This window comes from Euprymna scolopes, chromosome 10 (assembly GCF_053919585.1).
Source record: "Euprymna scolopes isolate OS-2025 chromosome 10, ASM5391958v1, whole genome shotgun sequence".
Taxonomy (NCBI): Eukaryota; Metazoa; Mollusca; class Cephalopoda; order Sepiida; family Sepiolidae; genus Euprymna; species Euprymna scolopes.
This window is the reverse complement of record NC_136491.1, coordinates 43,792,470-43,805,072: the sequence shown is the minus strand read 5'-3', so window position 1 is coordinate 43,805,072 and position 12,603 is coordinate 43,792,470. Positions and strand designations below refer to the sequence as shown.

Below are 12,603 nucleotides of genomic sequence, written 5' to 3'. Positions count from 1 at the left end.
ACTATTTTGTACTTTGTCCAAGAGGGGGAGACTAGTGATTGGTGCACCAGCCCAGATGTGGCTGGTGCACCAATGCTCCATGTATGGGCGAATGCAACAATACTTCATGCATGAGTGAATAGTGGGTTTATAGAGATACTAGCATGGATACCCAGCGTTTCCAGGGTCGACATGATGTTCGGTTTGGAAACACCTGCTATACTAAGAATAGTGAGCACTTTTTCATTATTTTATGTCAACTCCATCGTTACCCCAACAAAAATTTCGAAAATAAAAGAACGGATGAAAACATGAAAATGTAATTGCCCCCAAAATGTATGTGACAAACTCTCCACCACATATTTCGGCAGAAGGGATACAAAAAGAAGCTATTCTTAGGATATTGAGTATCTTTTTTATGACTTTATACCAGTTTAAGTGAATTTCATTAATGCTGCCTCAGTCTAGAAAGATATGTTTTACAGTCTGTTGCAACGAAAACAAACTGTAAATAATTCAGTTTCAAAAATACCTTAATAGAATTTGTTTTAATCAAAATAAACGTTTTTATATTATAAAAATGATGAGTTATGACTTATTGTGTTATTAAAAGAAAATTTTTTTAGCAATTACGATGTCAAAAAAATGTGAAGAAAAAAAACTGGTAAAAAAATGTAAATGATTTTTTTTTTTCGCTTTTTGTTTTAAATAAAGAATCATAGCTGCATTGGATTGTTTGTTTATTTTAATATAAAAATCCACTGGACCACAACGTTAATTGCGAAATCATGTTGGAAATTATTTTACTTAAACTAATTCCAAAAAATAATGCTTGAAAGTTTGTGTGAATTATTTTTAGTTTGATTATCCGCTGAAAAAAAAATTAAAAAAAAACAACAAAAAAAAAAACAAATAAAACAAAGTTGGTTCCCAGGAGAAATAACTCAAATCACTTTATAAAAAAATTGATGTCGGTAAAAATAAATTAAATACGCTATCAATATAAATTGAATTTTAATAACAAACTTAAATGGAACGCTTAAAACAATTCTCTCACTATAAACAATAACTAACACACTGCTATTTAATAAAATCGATTTTCCTTAATGTGATATGCAAATGAGGTCATCTCTTAATTGTTTATTTTGCAAGAATCACACACTATATATAGGAATGAATGAAATAATAAAGTAATGCACCTTTTATATATATTAATCAAAACAAACAAATAAACAGGCAGGAATACGAATTTATATATATATAGATAGATATATATATAGATAAGATACTGGCAGGTGTGAGATGTTTTCTAGTTCGGTAGAGGGAGTCTATCTCCTTTGTAGCAGACTTGTCAGTATTTTCTATGTATTCATTCGCATTCATATTGTCTTGGAATGTTAGGCTAAGGCTGAAAAAAAAAAAAATACGTAAATAATTAAGGTTTGATTCGTCTGTTTTATAGCATGTCAATTTTATTATTTAATGTGTAGCAGACGGATTTGCAACAAACACAAGCAGTAGCAAATTCTCGCGGCTGGAGATTTTGAAATACACTTCCTTCCTGGCATGTCCAATCAGAAGCCAGCTCTCAGTCACGTGACTGAGTTTATAAAACATTAAACTGGCAACACACACACACTCTCTCTCTCCCTCTCTCTCTCTCTCTCTCTCTCTCTCTCTCTCTTTCTTTTTAGCACTTGCTGACAGCACATTTTTCTGTTAGAGTGTGATTTCGACTGGGCCCTTCGGCCCCGGTTTAGCATGAATACAAACAAGCCAAAATGGCTATCTTCACATACGGAGTACTGTCTGTAATCTTTTGTGATGCATGCTTCTACTACTAACTTTTAGGAGACATATAATCCATCATGGCTACGAATCATAAGTTCAACACGTATCAACTGAACATTTTTCTCTTTCAACAGGCTTGTATAATCATCAACGTCTCTCACTGAAACTCTTTTAACAACTAACCCATTTCATTATTCTTACTAATGAAAATAACCAATAAAGTTCTTTTTAAATATTAGAATAAGATTTCATGTTTTTATGTTTTACATTTTGGTGACTCACAACGTAATGGCGAACATACAACCTTCGTCGACTACTTATTCTACAATTTCCTCAAAACATGTCTGTTCATCAATTATTTTAAGGCTAAGTAAGAAAATTAAGCAAGAAGGAAATATTTTGGCCTCTCCCCTCGTTAAAAATCTTTCCTCAATAAAACATTTGAAACCACAAGTCACTATTGTTCCATGCATACGTTTTCTTTGCTGTTGATTGGCTGATTGGCAATCAACAACAAATAAATGACACAACAATACATCGAAAAACGAAAACCAAAGAATGAAAATCTTTTACATAAGATTTTATTTTTTACATATAATGCATATATATATATTTTATTTTAAAAAAAAAAAAAAACTGATTTGATCTCGGAATCTTAAGTAGGACGACCCCTCAGTGTGCTTGCGGTATTACAGTGAATGAAAATTCTAGCTAGGATTAGCATAAACCAACCAAAGGAACAGTGACGAGGATGGCCATAGACCACCCCTCCCCAATTTTTGAGTGGCTTTGTGCTGAACACTTTTCTTTTTCAACAGGCCTGTATAATCATTAGGGCTATGACAACAGAATATTCTTATCATTGTTTTGACTCTGATATATAGCCAACACAGATAGACACAGTTAATTAATCGAGAATCACATCATTCTGTATAAAAGCATATAACATATCAATGAATACACACTCAAGATTCCAAACAATAAAAAGAATATGCTGTTGTCCTAGCCCTAATAATCATCAGCGTCTCTACACAGAAACTCTTAACGACTAACCCGTTTCCTTATTCTTACTAATAAAGTTGCTTTTAAATGTTAGAAAGAGACTTTTTTTTTGTCTTCTATAACTACAAATGTTAGAGTATTGATTTTTATTTGCTCTGACACACTGTGATTAAAAAAAGAATGCACTAAAAACCTTATAAATATAACAGGATTTATTTATTTATTAAACAACAACATATCAAAATGCACACATATTGCTTTCTCCATGAGAAAATAATGAAACACAAACTTACCTACAAAGAAGAACCTGAAGTTCTACCTAACTAGTATTCCTGGTAAACCAAGTGCAAAAGAGATCCAGACAATTGCGTTTAAGGGAACAACGAGGATACTAAAAAGAGCTCTCGGATGGTTTCAATAAAAACAAGGCAATGTTGGCAACTGGTTTGGCTGCCCCATACCCAACATTACAATCTTCAAAGAAAGAAAATAAAATTTAACAAAAAAAGCAAAGTTAAGGGAAATATGCTAAAAGATCTTGTCTGAAGGATGTTGTCAGATATCAGGTGTAGACTTGCTCTATACTGAACATGTTAGAAAAATGAATGTGCACATATCCAAGGCAATGTCTAAAACCTTAGAAAATGATCCCCGGTCTGTGGTGAAATTGAGACGTGAATGGATGGTAACATTTAATGCTACTAAAAGTTTGTCTCATTCAACAATTACAAAGAACTTTTTCCAGCCACCAATAGCTGGGAGCTCATCATTCAAACTCCTTTGCCTAACATTTACAGGTAACATGAATTAAAATAAATACACAGCAGACATTGCCAAGGCTGCTGCAAATAAGGTAGGCTCTACCATGCTAGAAATATACTCACATCTAAGAAAAAAAAAATGGCTCTGTTCAGTCTTCTTAGACTATGGATACCCACTGAAGAGTGCCTGCATGTGAAACTATTGTGGCAAGAGTTGCATACTCTCTAACCACACCTTTTCTGAGTCGGCATTGTTTGAATTCCAATTGCAAGTATATATAAGTTCAGAATGACTGGAAACAGTACTGGGATAGACGCAGAACATATAGAGCATCTAGCATTCCTAAATGGTTACCCATCTTATACTGACCAGGCTCATCCTTGCTTAACTTAGCTGATCTTGCAAGAACTGGTGTGTTAACCTGATATACTCACATCTGACAATATCCCATATCTCTTCAAAGTTATTATTCTCCCATGCATGGAATATTATTGCCATATATGGGTCGATGCATCAACTACTAGTCTCTCTCTATCATATAGGGTACAAAAAAGGTCTTCAATCTAATAGGTCCTGCACTGTCAACCAAGCTCCAACTCCTGTCCCATCATCGCCATGTTGCATCCTTGTGCATTTTTTTACAAGTACTTTCCCAACTAACCCAACGACCAGCAGAATTCCACCCCTTACATGCAGGAGAGTCTTCTACTCTGAAAGTTTCTTCCTTCATGATGCTTTGAAATTCTCTCTCCATAATCCGACTCTACTAACATGTAAGTGTAATGTGAACAGACATCTTGCTGCTCAACTCCCTTTAAGCATGATCCCTAATTTACAGTACCTCCTTACATCTTATTGGCAATTTGCTGTGTTTGGTGTGAATATAAGCCCCCCCCCCAAAAAAAAAGGGACTCTACTTCCAAGTGCCAAAGGACTGTCACTTAGAACCAGGGTTGCAAAGCCGGAAGGTATAAGGTCTGACCCCAATTTTGATTCTGGCTCCTTATTTAAAAATCTTCCAATATTCACTTCCTCTCATTCAATTACAAAGAACTTTTTCCAGCCACCGATGGCTGAGAGCTCATCATTGAAACTCTTTTGCCAAACATTTACAGGCAACATGAATTAAAATAAATACAGAGCAGACATTGCCAAGACTGCTGCAAAGAAAATGGGCTCCCTCTACCATGCTAAAAATATACTTATATCTGAAAAAATCCTATATCTCTGCAAAGCTACTATTCTCCCATGCATGGAATATTGTTGGCATATATGGGTCGATGCATCAATTACTAGTCTCTCTTTATCCTATAGGGTACAAAAAAGGGGTCTCCAATCTAATAGGTCCTGCACTGTTAACCAAGCTCCAATTTCTGTCCCATCATCGCTATGTTGCATTCTTGTGCTTGTTTGACAAATACTTTGCCAACTAACCCAACAATCAGCAAAATTCCACCTCTTCAATATAGATGTTCACTGATGCCAGAGAGCCTTCTACTCTGAAAGTTTCTTTCTTCATAATACTAGACTTTGAAATTTCCTCTCTGTAATTCTACTGTACAAACATGTAGAAATTTAAATGTAATGTGAACTGACATCTTGCTGTCAACAACTGTAGACAACTCTCTACTTAGAGTGTTCCAGTAGGCATGGTCACTAATTCACAGTAGCCCCTAACGACTCAGTGGTAATTTGTCTTGTTTGGGGTGAATCTATATAAAATCTATATATCTATAAAAGTTAAATTGTCTGTGTGTGTATCTCTGTGTGTACATTTCCCTACCAAACTACTCTGTCAATTTCAAGTCTACACACTTGATATTTGACATAAGTGGTATTGAGATTTGGGAAAATCTTTTTAATCGGTTTTTGGCCAGAAATTTGGCGGTCAAGGGGTCAAAGTTCAACGATTTGACCTTTGAGAACTCTACCAAACTCCTCTTCTAATTTTGGGTCTAACCACTTGAAATTTTAGATGTAAGTTACTTGGACATGGATCAAACTTTTTAATTTGATTTGAGCCCAAAAAAATAAATTTTAAGAGGTCAAAATTGGGGTCAAAGTTTTAAAAAATACGACCTCTGTGATCTCTACCAAATTACTTCGCCAATTTTTGGGCTAAACATTTGAAATTTTACATAAAGTGTATTCAGAGATGGGGCAAGCTTTCTACTCGGTTTTTGGCCGAAATTTTGGCTGCAAAGGGGTCAAAATTCTAAAGATTTGATCTTTGTGGTCTCTAGCAAACTATTAAACCAATTTTGGGTCTTAACACTTGAAATTTTAGATATTACCTGACATAAGTCAAACTTTTTAATATATATATATACATATGCACATAAAGTTATGAAAAACACATTGGGCCCAAGCAAAGCCGGGTTGAACTGCTAGTTGTAAAATAAAACAACTTTAAGGATGACCACGATGTTATTATATGAGTGATCTAGACCCAAAACGATGGAGTGATCCCTCATGTTACACTTTTTATATTTGGTACCAACATGGCTAGATGAAGCAATGGTTGAATGAACCAATGAAAAATTGGCCTGTCGTCACGTGATCAATCTTTTCACACATATGAAAAATGAACCCAATAATGGGATAGAGTCTTTCTTTTCATCTCAGTATAATCAAATCAAACCAACATCAACCACTGATGATCTATTCACCGGACTATAAAAGTGTGGGATTCTATTTGTTCTATTGTAATATTGATGGTTAAAAAAGGGAGCTAAAAACCTCACTTATTAACAGGATCTTTTCTTAAGGCCTGAAGGCTACTCGAGGATAAGGGTTAATGATTATATGGTGGTCACTGATACAACAGCATAATGATCGGTAGTGATGGAAATTAGGTAGAATTTAGTTATTTAAGGGGACGGTTTAACAAGAACTTGTTTACATTCGACTTGAAAACGACTATGTTGTAGTCAGCTGGAAAGCAGCCCCACAGTATAGAGTTCCACAGGTGGGAAGTTCTAGGAAAGAAACTTTTTTCATGGAATTTATGTTTAGATTTAGGCAGAGATAAAGATTAGAATAAATTGTTGACAGTGGTTGTAGCTAGACGAGTGTTGTGAATTTTTTGCACGGAGGGAAACATAGATTGAAACTTTGATTATAATAAACAACAATTCACCAAAAAAGTATACATCTATCAGTTCTTGATGAATTTATAGGTGATTATGCTTTACTCTTAAAAGCATGTTACAGATTTGGTTTGGATGACGAGCAAGTATTAGCTGAAAAGGAAAGGAAAGAGGAAGCGGCTTTATTGGTGCAACTTTTTATATTTAGTAACTGTGATCAACCAATGATTGAATAAACCAATAAGAGATCTTCTTCCTGTCATCACCAGACGCATATCCTCCGTGCGTAAGAAAAGTCAGACCCAATATTCTTAAACCAATGGAAAACATACGTTTTTCTTGCATTGAAGAACCTTTGTATTTTATATTCGTGTGCCTTAATAAAAATTGAACTTTGCTATAGATTTCTTTCTCATTTGCAAAATTATTCAAATTTATTCATTAAATGACGATTTCACATATATTAACCAAAGAAAACAAAACCGGATAAAAGCTTTGTAAAATTCGTGATTCCAAATATATGTTGAAAGTACTTCTTTATGAATTCTTTGGTTTCCTCAACTTCGACTATGCTTATTTAATTCTTTTTTTTTTTTAATTTCAGAATAATAATATTTCAAGAAACAATGAAAGCTATGTTTCTGAATTTTTGAGACGAGGGTTGATTATTTGGATTATTTGGATTCTTCGGACTACTGTTCTCATCTTTAGAAGGTTGGAGGTTACATCGGCTGAAACATTGTGAAAATAACACTCAAGATGGCAACATTAGTCTGAGTAATCCAAATAATATGTTTATCCCCCATTTCTCTTTCGAGCTAGTCATGCTTCTTCAATGGCTAATCCGAATCTGTTCAGCACAGTGGTCTAATGGGATCCGTGATATTTTAGATTCAGATGTTAAGTTTATTTTTAATGTCTTCTATTGATTTCCTGGCAGCATTCACCCTTTCCATGTACTTCTCCTCAAACATCTGCTGATTCTCCCGGTTCACATCGCTCATAGATTTCAGTTTCTTTGCATTCTGCCAGATGGTGGTGACCTTATACTCGGTGGTCTCCATTTCGGCCAACTTTGCTAACTTGTCGTCAATGGCCCCATCTTTACGCAGAATCTCACTGGCTTTTTCAATCAAGATTGTCTTTGCTTCCGGATAGATTTCCAATGCCTGTAGTAGATCGTCCTTTGATAGGGAGAAGAGATCGGTGAAGCCGACACTGCGGACGTTGGCGGATCTCTTATTGCCATGTTTGCTGCCGGGAATTGTTAACATGCTCAGATCGCCAAAGGATTCGCCCTCACCAAATTCTTTAAATACTCTTGTACAGTCTTCGGAAACGACCTGAAGTTTTCCTGATTTTACGATATACATTTCTCTTCCAACATCACCTGAAATTATAAAAGCCACAAAAAATCAACCATGTATAGACATTTTTATGGGTTAATAAATACAAATTATTTTATGGAACATATATAGCAGTATGAAAATATATTCATGAGAACTAAGCTACATAAAAAGGTACATGTCTCATTTCGAATGTAAGCAATCAGGATGTACACACACACACACACACACACACACACACACACACACACACACACACACACACACACACACACACACACACATATATATATGTATATATATATATATATATATATAAAGTCCTCTACAGACAGTTTCGCTGTATCACAGCTCTTCAATGTGACTAGGCTAGCATCTGTCCTGAACCAGGGATCAAACCTACACCCATCTAGTCCCTATTTACTTTAGGCATTACTAGATAATAAGGTCGGTTTTAATGTAGGAAACTCCAGTTCCCCAGAAAGGGGCACTCTCTGGATAGGAACAAAAATAAAAATTGCTTCAATCTAGAAGGATTTCTCCTCCACTTTTCGAGGTCAGAAAAGGTGGTATGTAGTATCAGAACAGATACTACACTCTGCCCACAAACGATATCATCAAATGTCTACTTATATAAATATTTGTCCACCACTTTCACAATGCTTAATTTGCTTGTTTATTTGCAAAGAGCATTGTATTACATATGCGTGTGAGAGTGTGTGTGTGAGTGTGTGTGTGAGTGTGTGTGTGAGTGTGTGTGAGAGAGAGTTTATAAGAAGAGTTTATAAGTATTAGTAATGTAGAATACCAGGATGTTGAAGTAAAGTATTAGAATATTGAAGTAAAATACCAGGATGTTGAAGTAAAGTATTAGAATATTGAAGTAAAGTGTTAGTAATGTAGAATACCAGGATGTTGAAGTAAAGTATTAAAATATTGAAGTAAAATACCAGGATGTTGAAGTAAAGTATTAGAATATTGAAGTAAAGTGTTAGTAATGTAGAATACCAGGATGTTGAAGTAAAGTATTAGAATATTGAAGTAAAATACCAGGATGTTGAAGTAAAGTATTAGAATATTGAAGTAAAGTGTTAGTAATGTAGAATACCAGGATGTTGAAGTAAAGTATTAGAATATTGAAGTAAAATACCAGGATGTTGAAGTAAAGTATTAGAATATTGAAGTAAAGTGTTAGTAATGTAGAATACCAGGATGTTGAAGTAAAGTATTAGAATATTGAAGTAAAATACCAGGATGTTGAAGTAAAGTATTAGAATATTGAAGTAAAGTATTAGTAATGTAGAATACCAGGATGTTGAAGTAATGTAATGTAGAATACCAGGACGTTGAAGTAAAGTATTAGAATATTGAAGTAAAGTATTAGTAATGTAGAATACCAGGATGTTGAAGTAATGTAATGTAGAATACCAGGACGTTGAAGTAAAGTATTAGAATATTGAAGTAGTGTATAAGTAATGTAGAAATACCAGGTTGTTGAAGTACAGTATTAGAATATTGAAGTAAAGTATTAGAATATTGAAGTAAAGTATTAGAATATTGAAGTATTAGTAATGTAGAATGCCAGGATGTTGAAGTAAAGTATTAGAATATTAGAATTTAGTAATGTAAAATAAAGTAATGCCAGGATGTTGAAGTAAAGTATTAGAATATTGAAGTACAGAATATTGAAGTAATGTATTAGTAATGTAGAATACCAGGATGTTGAAGTAAAGAATTAGAATATTGAAGTACAGAATATTGAAGTAATGTATTAGTAATGTAGAATACCAGGATGTTGGAGTAAAGTATTAGAATATTGAAGTAATGTAATGTAGAATACCAGGATGTTAAAGTAATGTATTAGAATATTGAAGTAAAGTAAAGTATTAGAGTATTGAAGTAAAGTATTAGAATATTGAAGTAAAGTATTAGAATATTGAAGTAAAGTGTTAGAATATTGAAGTAAAATATTATAATAATTACCAGGATGTTGAAGTAAAGTATTAGAATATTAAAGTAATGTAATGTAGAATACCAGGAAGTATTAGAATATTGAAGTAAAGTATTATAATAATTACCAGGAGAAGTAAAGTATTAGAATATTGAAGTAATGTAATGTATAATACCAGGATATTGAAGTAAAGTATTAGATTATATAAAATAATGTAATGCAGATTACCAGGATGTTGTAGTAAAGTATTAGAATATTGAAGTAAATTATTAGAATATTGAAGTAAATATTAGAATAATTACCAGGATGTTGAAGTAAAGTATTAGAATATTGAAGTAATGTAATGTAGAATACCAGGATGTTGAAGTAAAGTATTAGAATATTGAAGTAATGTAATGTAGAATACCAGGATGTTGAAGTAAAGTATAAGAATATTGAAGTAAAGTATTTGAATAATGAAGTAAAATATCAGAATAATTACCAGGATGTATTAGAATATTGAAGTAAAGTATTAGTAATGTAGAATACCAGGATGTTGAAGCAAAGTATTAGAATATTGAAGTAAAGTATTGGTAATGTAGAAGTTGGTAATGTTGAAGTAAAGTATTATTGGTAATGTTGAAGTATTGGTATTGGTAATGTTGAAGTAAAGTATTAGAATATTGAAGAAAAGTATTAGAATATTGAAGTAAAGTATTAGTAATGTAGAATACCAGGATGTTGAAGTAAAGTGTTAGAATATTGAAGTAAAGTATTAGTAATGCAAATGGGATGGCCTTCTTAGTGGTTAGTCCAAGGTTCGGGTCCCTGACTATCAGGCAGGTAACATCAACCCAGAAAAGCGTTTACCTCTAGCACCCTTATTAGTGAGATGGTTACAAGGATAGAAATAGAAACAGAAAATTTCGGATATTTCCGGCGACTGCTCACGCAACAATACTGCTTTCTGTATACATATTTTATTAAAATGAATTTCAATAATTATGGTATCGCTTGGTCTATAATTTTTAAAGTAATGCCAAAGTTAACTTTTTTATAGCTCCATCTAAAACGTATAAAATAATACCAAAATATGGGCCCGTAATGTTTAAATTAATACCAATCCAAAAGAAATGTTAGAGTATGGTGTCCCGGTTTCTTCTCCATATGTGATTCTAGCATCTGGAGAGAGTTTAAAGACTATTTACTTAAATTGTGCAGGGTCTATAAGATCTGCTCTATGAAAGCCAACTCCAGCAATTTCATTGTATGCTAATTCAACTTTCTTTTCCAACAAGGACATATATTGCAATTGGAAAACAGAAGCTGGTTATTTTTAATACCTCTAAAATCAAGATTTTCTCCTTTCAATACTAAGGTTCGGATCCTGATTTTGCTTTATGTTTAGTATCCTAATTACAATTTTTATCAAAAGCCATTAGATAAAAATGTCTCTCAAATTTTAGGCTTAGGTTAGGTGGTCGTAAGAAAAAATTTAACTTCAAGTAATCTTGCTCTAAAGAAACTGAAATTCAGGGAGTACTTATTAATTGATGTCTGATAGCTATTGTTAATATTTCACAAAAATTGGAGCTATATGAATTTTCATGAAGGGTTTCCATCATCTTTTTGCAATCTTTTGCAGGCAAATAAATTAAACTAAATATAAGCTACATTACCAACCTTTACATCTAGAATCGATGTTTGAAAGTTCATGATTTATGTTTAAGCTAGCTTAGAAGGAAATCATGTACATAGAGATATGTAACATACATACCTACACATACTTTCGGTACTTCTACAGTTTAAAATGATATGCTTTCCTTCAAATGGCAGAAACTACTATCCCTAAGGAAATAGCCTACCCTTAGGAAACCATAAGTTGTCTCTCCCACAAAAGTGTAACCCCAAACCCCCTCAATAAATGTAAAATATTTTAAGAAAATTTTCAAAAAGAAATTTTTGCAGAAAATGCATTTAAGAAAAAGAAGTGCCGTCATTGGCTGCTTACAAAAAAAAAAAAAAGAAAATCAAAACATTTTTTTGAAAAAAAAACTAAAAAATTGTTAAAATAAAAATACAAAAACAAATACAGCTTTTCTTTGATAACAAAAGTTTTACAAAAAATATATATACCCTCCTCACCTCCAAAAAAATAAAATAAAAAAATTGTTCTATGTTCCTTAAAACAATGCAAACACTTTTTCATTAATTCAAAGGAAAATAACTTTTTGTAAAAAAAACAAAAAAAACAAATTAGTAGAAAAAAATATTTGTTCACTAATTCCAAAATTCAAAACTTTTATTACAAAACAAAAAAAAAATAGTTTACAATAAAAAATAAAACAGTAAATTTTATGGATATATTATGGTAGGTTGTTTATTTTATCTATTTATTTTTCTTTTGTTTTTGTATTGACTTCTGTTAGCTCAGAATAATCTGGCAGTCTTCGTTATCCATCAGGCGTTGCTGAGTGAGATTCATGGAAAAATGGGATTTAAACTGCAGAAGTACCATACTTTCTATATAGAGAGTTATATCTGTTATAAAGTATGTAGCCACGGCTACAACTGTGTGTACCGAGAAATCATTTTGACATCTAGTGACAATATGCAAGAAACAACATAAAACAATTATCGAATGTACCAAAAATTCATTTGGTTAAAAATTATGAACCTGACACTAGGCAGAAACAACAAACTT

The 12,603-nt window shown here is 32.8% G+C and overlaps 1 protein-coding gene across 6 annotated transcripts in view; it reads right to left on the bottom strand.

Annotated features, from left to right (window-relative positions):
* Window positions 1–2,329: 2,329 nt before the first annotated feature.
* Window positions 2,330–12,603, bottom strand: part of LOC145285955 (cyclic nucleotide-gated channel alpha-3-like) — a 242,747-nt gene continuing 232,473 nt past the window's right edge. For all 6 annotated transcript variants that reach the window (XM_080134480.1, XM_080134481.1, XM_080134479.1 and 3 more), the window contains one exon: window positions 2,330–8,013. In XM_080134480.1, the coding sequence (XP_079990606.1) occupies window positions 7,517–8,013 (497 nt within the window). In that variant the 3' untranslated portion in view covers window positions 2,330–7,516. The remainder of the gene's footprint in view (window positions 8,014–12,603) is intronic.